This window comes from Mastomys coucha, unplaced genomic scaffold (genome assembly GCF_008632895.1).
Source record: "Mastomys coucha isolate ucsf_1 unplaced genomic scaffold, UCSF_Mcou_1 pScaffold9, whole genome shotgun sequence".
Classification (NCBI taxonomy): domain Eukaryota; kingdom Metazoa; phylum Chordata; class Mammalia; order Rodentia; family Muridae; genus Mastomys; species Mastomys coucha.
The window spans coordinates 85,468,516-85,484,890 of NW_022196915.1; the positions used below are offsets into that span (position 1 = coordinate 85,468,516).

Below are 16,375 nucleotides of genomic sequence, written 5' to 3' on the forward strand. Positions count from 1 at the left end.
TTTTCAAAGAAATGATCTGAAAGAATAAGGATTAGAAATGGGATTGAGAGGCATGCTTTCCATGGTGAGGCTCTGAAATGCACAGTCCACAGAGGTCACAGAATCCGTTTGCCTGGGAGATTGTAAGAAAGGGTAGCGACCTCTCCTTTGAGCACAGCTTGAATGCAGTGTTGACCTCCATGGCCTCCGGCAGCTCCAGTGCAAAAAGACTAAAGCCAAAATACAATTTCCACTCAACGACACGCAAAGTAGTCAGTTCCTTCGACTGCCCTGGTCCTCAGCATCCCTTCACCCTGAACAAGGGAAGGTAAGCCACTCATCTTCCACACAGCCCGACAAGCCAAGGTGACCTGGAATGTATGAGCCCAGCAACTTTCTTGAGCATTAACCACAAATACCACCTAGTATTAGTGACTACTGAGCAAGGCACTGACTCCAACTTTATGTAACTGACTTTTTCATATAAAAGATCCCGAGAGGCACTGAGGAGATAGCTAGCTCCGTGGACGATGCGCTTACTGCACATGTCTGGAGACAAGAGGTCAGAAGGCCAGAATTCACATAAAAATCAGGTTGGCATGTGGAGCGCCTCCAATTGTTACACTGGAGAACTAAAGAGAAAGGATGCCCATGGCAATCTGGCTAGCTGGATTAGCTAAATCCTAATGCCAGGTTCACCATGACATCCAAGCACAGTAAGTAAAGTGGAAAGCAATTGAGGAAAACATCAGACATCGATTGACCTGTGACATCCACACCCACATGCACACACATACTCATGTACCTGCATGTATGTATGTACCAACAACATATATAACACTCATACAAGCATATATATATATACATACATGAATGAAGAAAAAAATTATCATTCATTTCACCCACTTAAATAATGCATCATAAGACAAAGAAAACAGTAGCACTGATTAAACTCTTATGTATGCATACCTGTAAGTTGTACAATGAACAATGACATGGTGACCAAAATTCTTGCTGAAATATATTTAAAGACAAAAGAAGATGTTTAATCCCTTTGCTATGAAAATGTCTCTAAAACTTGTTTTCTGACCAGGCAGTGGTGGCACATTCCTTTAATCCCAGCACTTGGGAGGGAAAGGCAGGCAGATTTCTGAGTTTGAGGCCAGCCTGGTCTACAGAGTTCCAGGACAGCCAGGGCTACACAGAGAAACCCTGTCTCAAAAAAACAAAAACAAAGAAACAAGCAAACAAAACTTGTTTTCTGGTCCTCCCCCATGAACACATACGTAATATTGAGCGAGAACATAATTAAATGAACTTTTGAATGGGAATAATGTTCCTAACCCTGCCAAAGGAAGAGAAGATGAAGGGCTGGCATGAGAGAACACCGGTTGACCCAAGAGTGTTTAAGTTACAGTACCTTCCTTGCTTACCCAAAATGAGCAATTGTGCTGGAGTCAGTGACAAGAGTCACAGAAGTGCCAAGAGGATTCAGCCAGGGCTGCAGATTATGGCCAAAAGGTAAAAACAATGTGTGGCAGCATTTAAAGCTGGAGGGTCTAGGGTGCGATGGTGGGATATGTGAGATGGGGACTTTAGAGACCATGGTCCAAGGGGTAGTTTCTCTTTTGGGTTTTCTGTTTCGTTTAGGGGGGTGAGAGGGAGAAAGGAAGGGAGCGAGGGGGGAGGGAGAGAGGGAGAGAGAGAGAGAGGGAGAGAGAGAGAGAGAGAGACAGAGAGAGAGAGAGAGAGAGAGAGAGAGAGAGAGAGAGAGAGAGAAGGCAGAAGTGGACATTGAAAGTTTTCCTCAATTGCTCTCCTTCCTAACTTTTGAAGACAGGTCTCACATTGATTCACCTACACTAGCTGGCCAACAAGTCCAGTGGGTCCTTCCTGCTTCTTTCCAGAGCAGTTGAATTAAAAATGCACTCCACTCTGTTCCACTATTTGCCTGGGTGCTAGGGTCAATTCAGGCCGAGTTTGCATAGCAAACACTTTACCAAGCATTTTATCCACCCTGTACCAAACAGAGTTTAAACAACAAAGGCTTCTCTTCTTGACAGCCAGCCTTCTAATATGGAAAAACCATGACCATGAGCTCCAAAAGCAAGACATCTGACAAAGAGTGGTGATTTTAAAATACATTATTCTCCACAACCAAAGTCTTGTCACTTTGATGAGCCAGTAATCTGGCCACAAAAGACATCTTCCCTTCATCAAAAGAAATAGTGAAATATTACTATCACACTGAAATAGTACTCTTAGATTACTTTATAGTTGGCTTTCCTGACTGGGTGAGGGCTTTGTACTTTTCATTGTAAATTTAAAGTGGAATAGGAATAATTTGAATGAAAATATCCCTGCTTTATTTTATCAAAGTGGTAAAGACATAAGTTGACTTTTTTTTTTTTTTGATGATTCAGACTCCTAATTAGGAACATGGGTGACCAGGCAATGCTACATATAGATATAAGTTCAGGATCCACCGAAGTGTGTCTATAGTAAATGACCTGAAACTATTGGACTTTTACGTAGGCATGAGCATAACAGAGTATGCCAAGCGGAGGCTTCTCAACCTGCTCCTGTTCTTTTTATAGATGTTGCTCTGCCCTAAGGTAGAATAGATGTCAGACTATGATGCATGCGGACTTAGGTAATCAGTCCTAGCTGAATGAACTTAGATATGTCATTTAACATCTTTGGATCTAAAATGAAGGATTTAAACTAGGTGACACCAGGGGCTCTTTTCATGCTGCTTCTCATCTGTTGTGTAACCTGGAAACCAGGAGAGCAAGCTGACCTACACATACAGAAAGAAACACACACACACACACACATACACACACACACAGTCAGCCAAATAGAAGCAAACACCTACAAACACATGAACATGGGCACATGCACAAACATTCATAAAAAAGAATGGGAAACACCCTCTCCCATTGCCAATCTGCATCTCTCTCCTCTAGAGTGGTGGCTCTCAACCTTAGTAATGCTTCCCATACAGTTCCTCATGTAGTAGTGACCCCATACCATAAAATTATTTCATTGTTACTTCCTAACTCTAATGTTACTACTTTTATTAATTGTAAATTATCGGATATGCAGGATCTCTGTTGTGCAATCGTCAAAGGGGCTGTGTGACCCACAGGTTGAGAACCGCTCTATCTCCTTATGCTTCTATAAGCATCCTATTGTAATGACTGTGTCTCCTTCCACATATTCCATTTTTAAGTCCTTCTCATCACATGAGCTCTGGATGCCTGCTTCCTATCTTCACCTCTCCTCTGAATTCTCATATATTGCAATGTGTGAAGAAAGACAATAAAATAAAATAAAACAGTAAAATGACAAGTGTTCAAGAACATTCATGTGATTCTTCGTGTCTCAGATTTCTCTCCCTACATACACAACAATCTCTAAAATTTATGGCATTAATTCTCAATGGGTTCTGCTGTGTTGTCTGGCAAGATAGTGACAGGAAGCAACTACAATGCTGCCCCTGGGCCAGGACCATTAATAAGTACAAGGGAAGAGGGGTCCAGGAAATAAGGATCCACACTGGTGAAGGCCCAGAATGAAAGACCACCTTATGAGAGACTAAAACATATTTTAGTCAACTACCATGAGTCAAACTACCCAAATTTATACAGATTGAGGTGAGTGGGATATATGAAGCTACAGAAGAAGAAAAACATTATAAACAATGGATATAGTATTGCATGTAATTCTCTTCAACTTCTCCTAGAGCCAAGAGAACTGGTGGCAAACAGGCCTCAGGACTAACTTCCCCTCCATCATACCCAGTAACAGGTGGGCACTTATATTTGAGCCTCCTCTACAGCTAACGGTATGGCCATGAGTATTTTGTTTTGGGAGGATTTTCCTACCTTCCCCATTTCAAAGCAGAATTCCTATTCATTACTGAAGCCACGATTCAAATATAGTTCTATAAAGATGTCTCTGCCTTTGCCATGCAAAAGTCACTTCCTGAGGACAGAAGATAGAAATGCAAAGAGAATTCGACTCATCTTGGCAATAAGATGAAGAATCCTTGTTGCTGTCTTGGCTGGAGGCCAGAAAGGACAGCCGTGTTTTGGGGGTTCTGGTTCCTAGTCTGTTCCTTAAGTGGTTTTTAGAGTGACCTTTTCCAAGGAGGAAGTGTTGTATTAAAGAATAGCTATTGTCTCCTAGTCCCTCAAATGGAATCTAAGAGGAGACATGCCACTGTCGTCTCGCTTACTAGCTAATTCAGTTGGGCTAGATGATCTCCTGGCCAATGGACCATATCCTCAGAAAGGCAGGTCCCCTTTATGCCAAGTAAAAGAGACAGGAGACATAATTTACTCTTTAGTGAGATGATGTATCTTTGCTTTTCAGAATTCCTCTCCCTAGCACAATCCCTAAGAGGTTCTATTGGGACCATCTGCTTTTATGGGTCAGGATTTCTCTTTTCTCTCCTGTGTTCTGTCTTTTCCTTTCTGATGCTGGCCAGAATCCAAATGCTTTCTCTGATAGTGACATAGTACAGTATTCCTTCCTGCTTCTTTAACCCCACCCCCATACGATAAAGTTGCTCTTCCATCATGTGGATGACCTCCATGCTAACGTGTGGCATGGCTTTCTTTTTTCTCTTCTGGGCAGCTACTGAGATCTATTGCTTGCCTGTCCTGAAGTTTTTCTTTTGGATGCTAACAGGAATAACAATAATAATAATAATAATAATAATAATAATAATAATAATAATTAATAATAATAATAGGAGGAGGAGGAAGAAAAGGAAGAGGAAGGAGAAGAAGGAAGAAGAGGAAGAGGAAGAAGAAGAGGAGGAAGAGGAGAAGGAGGAGGGAGGAGAAAGAAGAGAAGAAGGAAAGAGAAAGAAGAGGAAAAAGAAGAGGAAGAAGAAGAAGAGGAAGAAGAAGAGGATGAAGAGGAGGAAGAGGAAGAAGGACAACAAAATGGAGGGAAGGAGGAGACAGCAGCCAGTTGTTTGTGTTTAGGTTCTTCATATGATCCAACAGTCTTCAGGATAGAGACCTACATGTTATTTACATTTGTATCTTCCACACTCAGCACAGTGACTGGCATCTCCATGACCTCACTTAACAAAATGTCATTTTCTCTATCTTCCTCAGTGGTTGTCATCATCTCTTTGAATGTCCTCTATGTAAAGGCATGAAAATGCATCATTCATGTCTGTGTGTTGATACACACAAATGTGCCTACACGCTTCCACTTTTTGTTCTTACCATTTAGGACCTTTATACATGCTCAGATCTCCTTTAATGGGAATTTTACAAACCCTACAGTGTTAAGTCAGCATCACCGAATGTGTGTTGCTAATAGAACCCCTGCTGCTAACAGGATGGCCAGGTTTTTCAGTCCTTCATTCACTATGGATTTGGTGTCATTGTGTCTGACACTGGGATAGACTTATTTCCCATACACCATGCCAATTTTGAGTGCTGAACAAAGAGGACAAAGAAGGTAGAGTTTGACAAGGAGGATTTCAGTGACAGTCACAATGCTCCTCCTAGTCTTACTGATTCCTTGCCTGTGACTTAGACCTATCATTTGCTTCACAAATATTTTTGAAGTTAATTAAGTGAGCAAACATGGTAGAACGCTTTCTCCAACAAGAAGCTCTCTGCCAATTTGGTTTTGCTCTGTCTCTACGCACAGGTGTCTGGCTTCTGGGCTGGGAACCATACTCAGGACAATCAGCAAGTGCTCTTGATCAATGAGCAATGTCTGAAGCCCCAATCATAGCATATCTTTGTACAACGACATATTAGTAATGCTGACTACCTCATAGCCAGCCTAAGTTCTGACTTCCTTGGAAAATTTATTGTTGCAAGAGCCCCTCACCAGCTTCCTCAAGCCTTTCTCATGCCATTAAGGACAGAGGGCAGAAACTCCTTGCTAACTATATAGGTGAGGCCTAAGTGGGGTAGGCCAACTTCTGCCAGTTCTAACATACATTAACTGGCTGTACACCAGAACAATCTAGCGCTATCAACTCCTAGTACACATGCCCACTTCTACCCCCACGAGATACCAGACTGTGGGACAACTTGGCTGCTAGCCTATGAAAATGTGGAAACACTGGAGAAACATTAGCCAAGGGAGCACATACTGGCAGCTGAGTCAAATGTTTAGGCTCTGAGATGTACCCAAATAAATTGTTTGTGTGTTCTAACAAATGTTTTCTTTGGACAGCATTTCTCAGTGCAGATGCTGTCAAAACTACCCAGTTTCCATTGGTCAAATCAAGGACCAAAACCAGTGAGAGGCTGAGAGGTGCCTTCTAAACAAAACTGCATATGCTACAAAAAAAGTTCAATATTGACGGAAGGAGAATGTTCTTAAAAAATGGAAAGAAATGTAGATGGCTTGGAAGCTAAATTTTTTCAAACAGATAATTTTTTTAAAGCATATATTTTTGAATATTAGGATACCAAAGGCAGATCTGAAAAACTGTAGCAAAGATGGAATGAAGGACTAAGAGATCATAAATCAAAACTTCCCGTAGTCAGAGGCGGTTAATACGTCATCAATCACACACATATTCAAAGGGTCTTTTTAAGAAGGTAATAATTTGACAGAAGAGTCATAATGCTATCCAAATACATAAATCTTGTCATCAAAATAAACTGTGCAACCAAACCCTAGATGGGACAACTGATACTGCTAGCTACCGACAGTGGGTCTGTAATGCTCTGCAAACAACAGAAAGTCTACTGATCCCCTTCATGGTGCTGTGAGGTATGATCACCCTCCCTGGGTTAGTTACTCTTCCATGACAGTATTTTCCAAGACGGGAAAAGTTATTCATCTGTAAATCATACGTCTAATTCCTCTGAGGCTCCCCATTAAGAGTCATCCGGTGAATATTTCTCCTGAGGCTGTAAATGAGGAAACTTCATCCTAAGAGCGGGCAGTTTCTGCAAAACCAACAGAGTTTATGTATGACTATGGTTAACAATGAAAACACACGCTACATTCAGGAGGTAATATGAACTATGAATAAAGATAGCTAATAGAATTTTAGCTGAACATACCAAATGACTCAAAGAAGGAGAATAGGAAGGAACTGTTTTTAAATGATTTTGTTTCCTTGGCTTTTTTTTTTCCACTCGCAGACTATGTAGGAGTATAATAAGTAAATGGGATAAACCAACTGTAAATGTTTGCTAAATCAGACAAAAAGAACCAAATTAAAGAAAAAAAAAAAGAAAAGAAATTGTCTGGTTACAATAAAACTAAAGAAAACCATAAAATCCTGGGACGTTTTGAGAAAGGAAAGAAGTTAATATGCATGAACATAAAATCACATCACGTTGATAACATAATTATTATACAAGAACTTGAAGGTTTTTTATCATTATAAAACTTTTGATCAATCAAGATTAAGAAATGGATAGGACACAAAACTTGTCCCCTTTGGAAATGATGCTCCTGTCATAAATGTTTCATTAAAGACTCCTGTGAGGTCTTTAAAAATGGGTTCATGATTCATTTTTTAATAATTAATCCAATCAATGACATTATTAATGAGGCTGCATAGTAATTTATGACAGGAGAGTGGTGGGACCTACAGTCAGGCTCAGGAAATCTGAATACATGTTATAAACAAAAATGTGCTTCTAAGTCACTCCAGAAGGACAGAGGATCACGTCAACAGAAAGAAAGGTACACAATATGAGCCCACACCAAGGGAGATGATGCCCACACCAAGGCTGAAGTGGAGTTTCTTGTACATTTATAAATTTCCATTTCTTTTTCTCGCCTCATGGGTTCCCGTTAGAGCTCACATAATCACAGCAGCAGTGGATCAACTTCAAATATAAATGAAACAAATAACTGGTAAATCGATAGGAGGTGACACACTCCAGGCTGAAATCTTGCCCTACCATGACCCCCCACAGCCCAACCCCGCTGCCCTTCTGCCCTCTGAAGACTTAATGAGTCACCAAGAACACAGTACAGACCTGTATATTTACCCAAGTGAGAGCCAGATTTATCTCCGTCAGTGATCATCCCATCGCCAGGAGAGAAGGGAAGGGGCACAGAAAGCCTGAGGCCCCACAAGGCACTAGCCAAGGGGGTTCTTGCAGTTCTGTACCTCAGGTAGAAATATCACTTCAAATGCACAGAAAGTCAGAAAGCCCAAGGAGAGATAATTCAAGCCAGAGGCTCTTTACGGTTATTTGTTTCTAGCTTGACTGTGCAAGAGCCAGTTCAAAGGGGAGACTAAAAAGCTACTTTTGTTTTCTGCATGATTTTGCTCCCAGGAAATGTGTAAAATAAGACTGAAGATGTTCCTATGGGTCACACAGTGATTTTAAAGACTTAATTCCTCTCTTTGGTTCATGTAAAAAACAAATCTAAGCAGTGGGGCTCATAGTGGTAAGAAGACAAGCCAGAGGATGAAGCAAAGCAGGACCAAGCCAAAATGAGCAGCTTTGGGATGCTCAGGTGAACGGTGCAAGACAGTCTCCTGTCCTTCTAAGTAGTGTTTATGTCTGAGAGCTCTATTCTATGGGAGCTGCACTTGGCCAAACATGGGACCAAGCAACACATGGGCCCTGCTCAGCAGCTCCAGTGCCAATCTACTCTTCAGACAATAACCAACTCCGTTTATAGGCGCCAACAGAAAATAGGTCTAAACTACAACATGAAAGAAGAAAAGGGAGATTAAACAATCCTGTGTCAAAGCAAAGAGAGGAGCTGCCACCCCAGGATAGGATGTGAGGCTAAACAAGGCCCACATCCCACAGGACAGCAAGGAAGGAAGCAAGACATGGAAGAAAACAGGAACAGTTGCTCCAATGCTGTGTCCAAGAATGAAGGTTTACTTAACGGAAGGATTAAAACACCAACAAGGAAATACCATAGGCCGGAGGACAGGTCTTAGCTGGTGAAAATGCAGAAAGTCCTGCAAGTAGGACAACTTGGAAATCCATCCCTAGAAAAAATAAAAGAAACACCTTTGCTCTTTACCACTGAAAGCAGGACACAAAACTTCCACCCTTTGTAAAGGTTGCTCCCTTTGGAAATGTCTCACTGAAGAACCGTGTAAGGGGCCACTTAGATTATTTCTGTTAACGTATTTTTTGGTCTTCTAGATTTCAGTTTAAAGACCCTTTCAAATAAAGTCACACCAAAAGGTGTCCAGTGACCTTCATGCAGTAATAATATTGATAAATAAAATTTTAAAAAATTAAATTTAAAGAACAGATGGTCAGTGAACATGGACTCAAGAATAGTAGAAAATAACTAAAGGACTTTGCAAGGTCACTATAGCATATTAACCAAATATGTCAATTTAGTAGTTATGAATAAAATGAAAACAGTAAGAAAATGAGAAGATATGATTGAATCACAGCAAAATGGTTAAAACCTCAAACTTTTAAGTGTGTGTGTGTGTGTGTGTGTGTGTGTGTGTGTGTGTCTGTGCGCACATGCTTACACGCCCACGCATGTGACACGGCAGGAGGGAGGATGAATGTACAAGGAGGGGAAGGAAGTACTGCTTAACAACTAAAATGTTAAGGAGGAATGAGCGCATAATTTAGGATGAATGCAAAGGAGAAAGACAAATACACTCTCACTTATGGAGAAACGTTTAAGAGGCTTAAACAAAGCCAGGAAAGTTTAGATGTTGAAGAGAAAAAATCCAAAAGCTGGATTGAAAAATATATCTGAAATGATAATAGTAGGAACTTTTCTCCAACACAAAGAACAGATGGAATAACTGACTGAGCTTCAAGAAAAACTAAGGAGGGGTAATTTGTAGGAAGCCATATACCCTTTGTTTACTAAACTCAAGGCAGAGGAAATCCTGCTGGTATTCACAGGAGCAATGTCCTACCATGAGGGAGGAATCAGAGTGACTCCACAGTTTTGTAACACTCAGTGTTTTAAAAAAAAGGGAAAATGCCATGAGAATTCCAAGCAGGACCCAAGGATCTTGAAGCAAGGCAAAAACAAACAAACAAACAAAAAACATAAATAAATAGAAATTTAAACAAGGATGGAGTCAGGGGATATTGAAGCATAAGGTCTTCATAAGATGACCTATTTAATATTGAAAACCAAACAAAGGGACCATTAACATAAAAACTGTGACCAACAGAATCTAAACTGAAAGTACATTTTTTAGAAATTTCTTAAGGAAGATGTAATCGAGTTCCTTTATTATTAAGTCAGTCTGATCTGAGAACATGAAGTACTTGAAGATCCAGTAAAACACAAAATATCTCAGAGAACTGAGATTTTAGTGATATTTTTTGAAAGGTAAATTCAGAGTGAAATCTAGTTGACCAAGAAAAACATTAAAGGCCATATTTTAATGGAGAAAATACAGGGGTATGCAACAAAACTGGATTAAATACAAATATCATTTGGTGCAAAATAATATCAAATAAGTGAATTATGACTTTTTCTTAGTGTCAAATTATATATTTTGTGCTAGTACTTAACTAATACATTTACTAATCTCTCAAAAAAACAGTCAAAGGAAACCTGAATATTTAAAAACTGAACTGTCATTAACTTCAGTGTTTTATTACTGTATGTTCCTATTTCAACAAGAAACATAATCTTCCCATTTATGAGACAGGTATATACATCTAAACATCTAAAGCTCCAGCCTCCTACATATTAAAAAAGTCATAGTACCTCATTGTGCACAGAATGATGCTCAGTTGAGGTTCTGGCCTATAGTGCCTGAGGCCCTGGCTTCAATTTTCTGTCGATCAAAGAGAGTAATCTTATAATTCTAGAAGCTTTGTGGAATGAAGGTTTTAAAAATTGCCTTATACTTTGCAAACCTGATTGCACAGATAGACATCCATTCCTCACAAGCCTTTTCAACATTTTCAGTCTTTCTCCATGCCACTTAGCCTTTTCTCTAATTCACTTCTACTAATCTTTACATCTCGGCTCAGTTTCCTTTTCATTAGAACATCTTCATAATGTTTGAAGGTCAATTCTTCAAGTCTGGGTTGATTGCCCTAAACTGTATCATCCTAGAAGCAGGTAAACTCACTTGGGACCTTTGGGGTGAAGTTCTGAGATATGAGCTGTCAGGTGATTTCACTGTTACATAAACATCATGGAGCAACCCATACACACACCTCAATGACGCTGTCTATTGCAGGCACAGAGATTAGGTTTCAGAAACAAATTCTAGTTCCACAGTTCCTAGTTCCTAGCACCACAATGAACAAAACAGCACAAGATTAATTTAAGCACAATTTAAGACAGTGTTGCAATCAAGAACCTCATGAGCACCAGAGGTTGTATGAGAGAGAAGTCCTACCTTAAGTCATTACTCTCTAAAGTCGTGATAAAGTTCAAAGGTCACTAAGTACACAAGCAAGTACTATGTGACTTGATTTCATTATCAAACACATGCCCTACGGAAGTCAATGGAGGCTCTGCAATGACTGGCAGCACACGGGGCCCATTAGTGCTTGTCTCACCAGAAGGACATAAGCAATGCACCGGGATGTGACATTAACACAGCCTCAAAGTCTCTGCCCTACACGCATGCTTTGATCTGCTGTAATCCTGTATGATCACACCTTATAGATGGGATAAGATGTCATGTAGCACCTGCCTGAACTTCTCTCGCCAGAGTTCTTCCCACACTTTAGGAAGTAGTTTTGTATTTATCAGTGATTACTACTAAACTCGGTTTCAAAATACAGAGAAAGAAAAAAAAAAATACATTTAGGGTTGGAAGCCAAGCAAAAGATTCTTACGTTATTTTCTGAATTACTAAAAATAAATAAAATAAGAAGACTAGGCTGAGATAAAAGTTTTTTCACAGATATTTGTCCCAAATATATATAAACCTAAAAATAACAACTGAATTAAAAAAAAAAGTGGAATTCTGGCAGGCAAATTGATCAGTGAATAAAGTGTCTACCTTCAAGTATAATAACCTGTGTTTGATGGTAGAAGGAGAAACCAACTCTCATGTTTGTGAATATGTATCTGTATCTAAATATTATATATCATACATGTATATGACATTACATTATATCATAATACAATATCATATATTATATAATAATATACCTCACATATTATATATCATATATAATTGCATATACTTTTTATCTTAATGTCTATGAGTATTATTTAAATTCTCTCTAAGGCAAAAACAATTAAAGCTATTCTTCAGCCAATACTTTTGGAATCCCAGTATTGGGAGGGAACATGGTGACAGAGACAGTAGGGGGACTGTGGGAGCAAAAGGGTAGGGAGCAGCTGGGAGGGCTCTGTCTTCTAGTATGGCAGGGCTAGAGCAATCATGAACTACCTCCAAGGATGGCGAAGGGAGATGGGATGAGACAGACATGGAAGTGGGAAGGAGAAAAGGAATGGTAGGAATAGGGGAAGGGGAAGGAGGAAGAAAAAGCAGAGCAGGAGGAAGGAGGGGAGCTAATTGTAAGCATAGGAGGCAGATATGCAGGTACTGAGGGATGCAGGAGATCGGAGAATGCTGTACACAGTGTGGTAAAGTTTTCAAAGTTATCTTTAAAACTTAAACTAAAATTGAACTTTAAAAATCTAAAGAAAAAAAAATAAATAAAAAAAAATCTAAAGAAAGACAATGCAATGAAACAAAGACTATCATTTCAACAAATGATGCTTAAAAATATCAACAATGAATAGGGGGAAGAGCCAAATGTCAACAACGAAAAGAGGGAGGGAGGAAGAAAGGGGGACAGAAGGAGAGATGAAAGAAAAGATAAAGGAAGAGAAGGGGGAAAGCAAAGGGCAGAGAGGGAGGAAATGCAAGAAAGGAGAAGGAAAGGAGGAAGAGGTAGAAGAGGGAGGATGCTAACAAGCCAGAGTGGGACAGAGAGGTGAAGGGGAAAAGGGCATAAATGGAGACAGAAGGTATGCCTCTCACAAAAATTAACTCAATGTGCACCACAGACCCTGACATTAATACAAACCCCCATGACTCCAAAAATAAAAAACAAAACAAAACCCGGGAGTTCTTTTCTCATGCTGAAAGCAACAACTCTTCCATTTTCTTTGTTATTGTCCTTCTACCTCACATGCTACATGCATTCTTTCCATGTCTGTCAAATCAGTTCCACAAAGCACCTATACCTGCCTTTTCAACTACGAAGATTTATTCTTTTGATTGGTAAAAGAAGGATTTTCAAAAGTATTGATCTTGGAAAACATATGACTTAACTTGGCTAGGATGAAGACTATATTCATCAAACAACACAGGTAATTATTTGATTCTTAAGGCAAGAATCGAAAGTTAATTTACAATACCAGACCTCTGAAAAATTGAAGTGAAGGAAACCCAGGGACTGGTCAACTTAGGGAACAAAGGTTCTATGTAAAAGGAATGTCAGCTTACCCAGAGAAGAGAATTGTCAACAACCACATTCTGCACTTTAAACTTCAGGGTTCCAAAGATTTTCCCCTCGGGCATCAAAACAGAGAGACTGCTCTACACAGTGCATTTCTGCTAAGGCTTTTAAACCACCTCAGCCCCACAGACCCAAAGCCATGCTGGAAGCCAGTTTCTCATCAAGAAGCATGAGGAGCTTTTGTCCTATAGGTATCAACCATGGCCTTCATCAGAGTGAGAAATAAGCTCTTCTTGAAGTTATGCAGATCAAGCAAGAGAAGAGGAGAGACTGTGTCTCACTTTTAGCTCCTCTGCAGAAATCATGAAGGCTTTTCTCCATCTATAACTATTTAGACTCTCTGGGCAACTCCATGGTTCAAATGTAGGTCAGGTGAAGCTGTAGTTATTAGATATTTGAACTGTCTTTAGCTCCTTTGACAGCTGAGAGGCAAGATGGGACTGTAACCATCACAAGTTAGTATTTCAGAGACATTTAAGTCTTGACTCTAGAACCAAGAGAGCTACAAACATGAAGCTAACTACCATCGAGTTCCTTTGAGAAAGTAAAATGTGCCCAATCGCCTTGTCACTGAGCTCCACCCCTCCCACACTGATGTTTTTTGAGCGAACCACCTCCACCTTAACTTTTCTGTCGGGGGGGGGGGGGTTCAGCCCCAAAAGAACTTTCAGAAATAATGTACAAATAATGTTACAAAATAGAGATTAGATATATGCCTTTTGTTGTAACTCTCCTGCAACCTTGTACAAGTCCCACAGTATTGCAGAGACTGATAAAGTCAGTTACAGATGGAAATAACAAATTTGGACAACAGCCAGAGTCTTTGAGCTTCTCCCTTTCAGAATGACTGCATTATAGCACAGAAAGGAAGTCATCAGAATAAGACGATAAACACTCCAAACTCAACAGGTAACGTGTCTGCATCCTTCTGTGTGCAGTGTGAGAATGTCGATCTTCAAAAGTGGTCTGCACTTGAAAGAACTAACTTTGTGTAACAATTACCATAAAAAAAATCTTAGTTTGGGGATTCTAGTGTTAGAAAACATGAATCATGCATGAATTCAGTTTAAAATTAATGTAATAATTATAGAAAACAAAACAGGGAAACCCAAGAAGTATGTACACACAAACTACATATGTGTGTATGCGCTCCTCCTCTACCTACCCACACACAGAGAATAAATTACTAAATGAATAAATATATAAATATAATCAGGTATTCTTAATTCATCTAAATCACAGGTTAGATCAAATCCTTCCTGGGGAAAGTAAAGTGGTGGGATGCTCGGTTTTTAATGCTTTTCTTTTCTTGTTGGGAGTGATGTTGAGAGAGGAATCGTTGGGGTCTCTATGAAACCCAGATATGTCTCAAAATCATTAGGAAGCCCAAGATGGCCTTCAACTCTTGCTCCTCCTACATGTACAGTCTAGTGCTAGGATTACAGTTACACCATTGTCCCTGCTAGGTAAGCTGTTTTCAACAGCCTTTCCTGCATACATGTTGAATAGAGAGTAAGAATGCATCACCCCTGTGTACCACTCCAGGCTTCCTCAAAAGCCCCCCTGTACCTTTGCACAAAATTCCTAGTCCTATCGCACAGCAAAATCCAAACTCCCAGGAAACCTCACCAAGATATGGGAGTTGTATGAAGTAAGAAGTCCATGTCAGTCGAGCCCTGTTGTCAAGAACTACCACAGGTCAGCATTCTTGAGGGAGGCACACTTCATGACCCTCTGCCCTTCCCATTTGCTCTGCCCTCTAGCATTAGTGCCGCCTGCTTCAGGGACTTCCAGCCAGAATCACCCTAGCATATGCATTATCCAGCTATTTCCTGACAACCTTGCCACAATGCTACTACTGCTGTGGCTCTGATAGTCACTCATATCTTAACAACAAACTTCTGATATCAGTGCTGCTCATAATGTGTCTCTAAACTTCACACCCTGATAAGTATGGAACGTTGATATTACCAGTATATCTCCATGCTGTAGATACTCAGTCTGCCACTCTTCATTATGTATTATGTTGTCTTATAGTCTCAAGCACAACTCCCTGCATTCACACTACATCTGAAGAGTCTGCAGCAGTGATTCTCAACGTATGGGTCACAACCCCTTGGGGGTCAATCAACCCTTTCACAGGGCTCACATATAAGATATCTTGGATATCAGATATTTCCAATATGATTCATAACAGCAAAATTACAGTTCAGAAGTAGCAATGAAAATAATTTTAAGGTTGGGGTCATCACACCATGAGGAACCATATTAAAGGGTCACAGCATTAGGAAGGTTGAGATTCACTGGTCTACAGCATCATAGGATAGAGGAGCAAGTCCCAAAGTCCAAGGGACAGAGTAATCTCCACAAGGGATGTCAATGTGTGACTCAAGTACCAAATAACTGAGAAAGAAGAGGCCCCCAAGATCTTTGTTCTTGTGATGAATCAGGAACTTGTTGAACTAAGACTAGGAAGATGGTATTCCAAGGCCAAGTAGTCATGGTTATGAAAAGATGTTCATTTATAAGGCAGCAGAGTTCTTTCTGCTACAAGCTGGATCAAGGGCCAGGGCTCCACGTCTTCAGGTAGGAATGAAAAGAACAGTGAAAAACAGCCAGGATAAAACAGGATCTAATCTGCAATCTTCAGGTAGAAGGGTATAGGGAGGGAGCACTCAACCAACAGAGAGAAAAGGAATGAAGACATGGAATAGGCCATTCAAGCAGACAACAATGATTTCTGCAGAGCTAAGCTCTCTCTGCACTCCCTTGGGTTCTTTCCCTGAACAGTTCCACAGCTCCTGGGTTTAAAGATCTCAGCCTTTCTGCTGAGATCCAGCAGGCAGAAATGCAATAGCAGCCTTGTTTGTTCCTTTTGGGAAGATCAACCCAAGACCTGTGGGTGTGACACACCCGTCTTGTCATTAAAATGTTACTCTCTAAGCTGAAGTAGGGAAGGATCCACAGTGCCTTAAGACCTCTGG

The 16,375-nt window shown here is 40.2% G+C and overlaps 1 protein-coding gene across 14 annotated transcripts in view; it reads right to left on the bottom strand.

Annotated features, from left to right (window-relative positions):
- The window catches only part of Klf12 (Kruppel like factor 12), a 411,614-nt gene that overhangs the window by 258,158 nt on the left and 137,081 nt on the right, over nt 1-16,375 (bottom strand). The window contains exon 1 of one of the 14 annotated variants that reach the window (XM_031362767.1): nt 8,873-8,897. The exons of the other annotated variants lie outside the window; for them this stretch is intronic. Coding sequence (XP_031218627.1) covers nt 8,873-8,875 — 3 coding nt within the window. The 5' untranslated portion in view covers nt 8,876-8,897. Of the gene's footprint in view, nt 1-8,872; nt 8,898-16,375 lie in introns of those variants that run through there. 14 annotated transcript variants of the gene reach the window in all.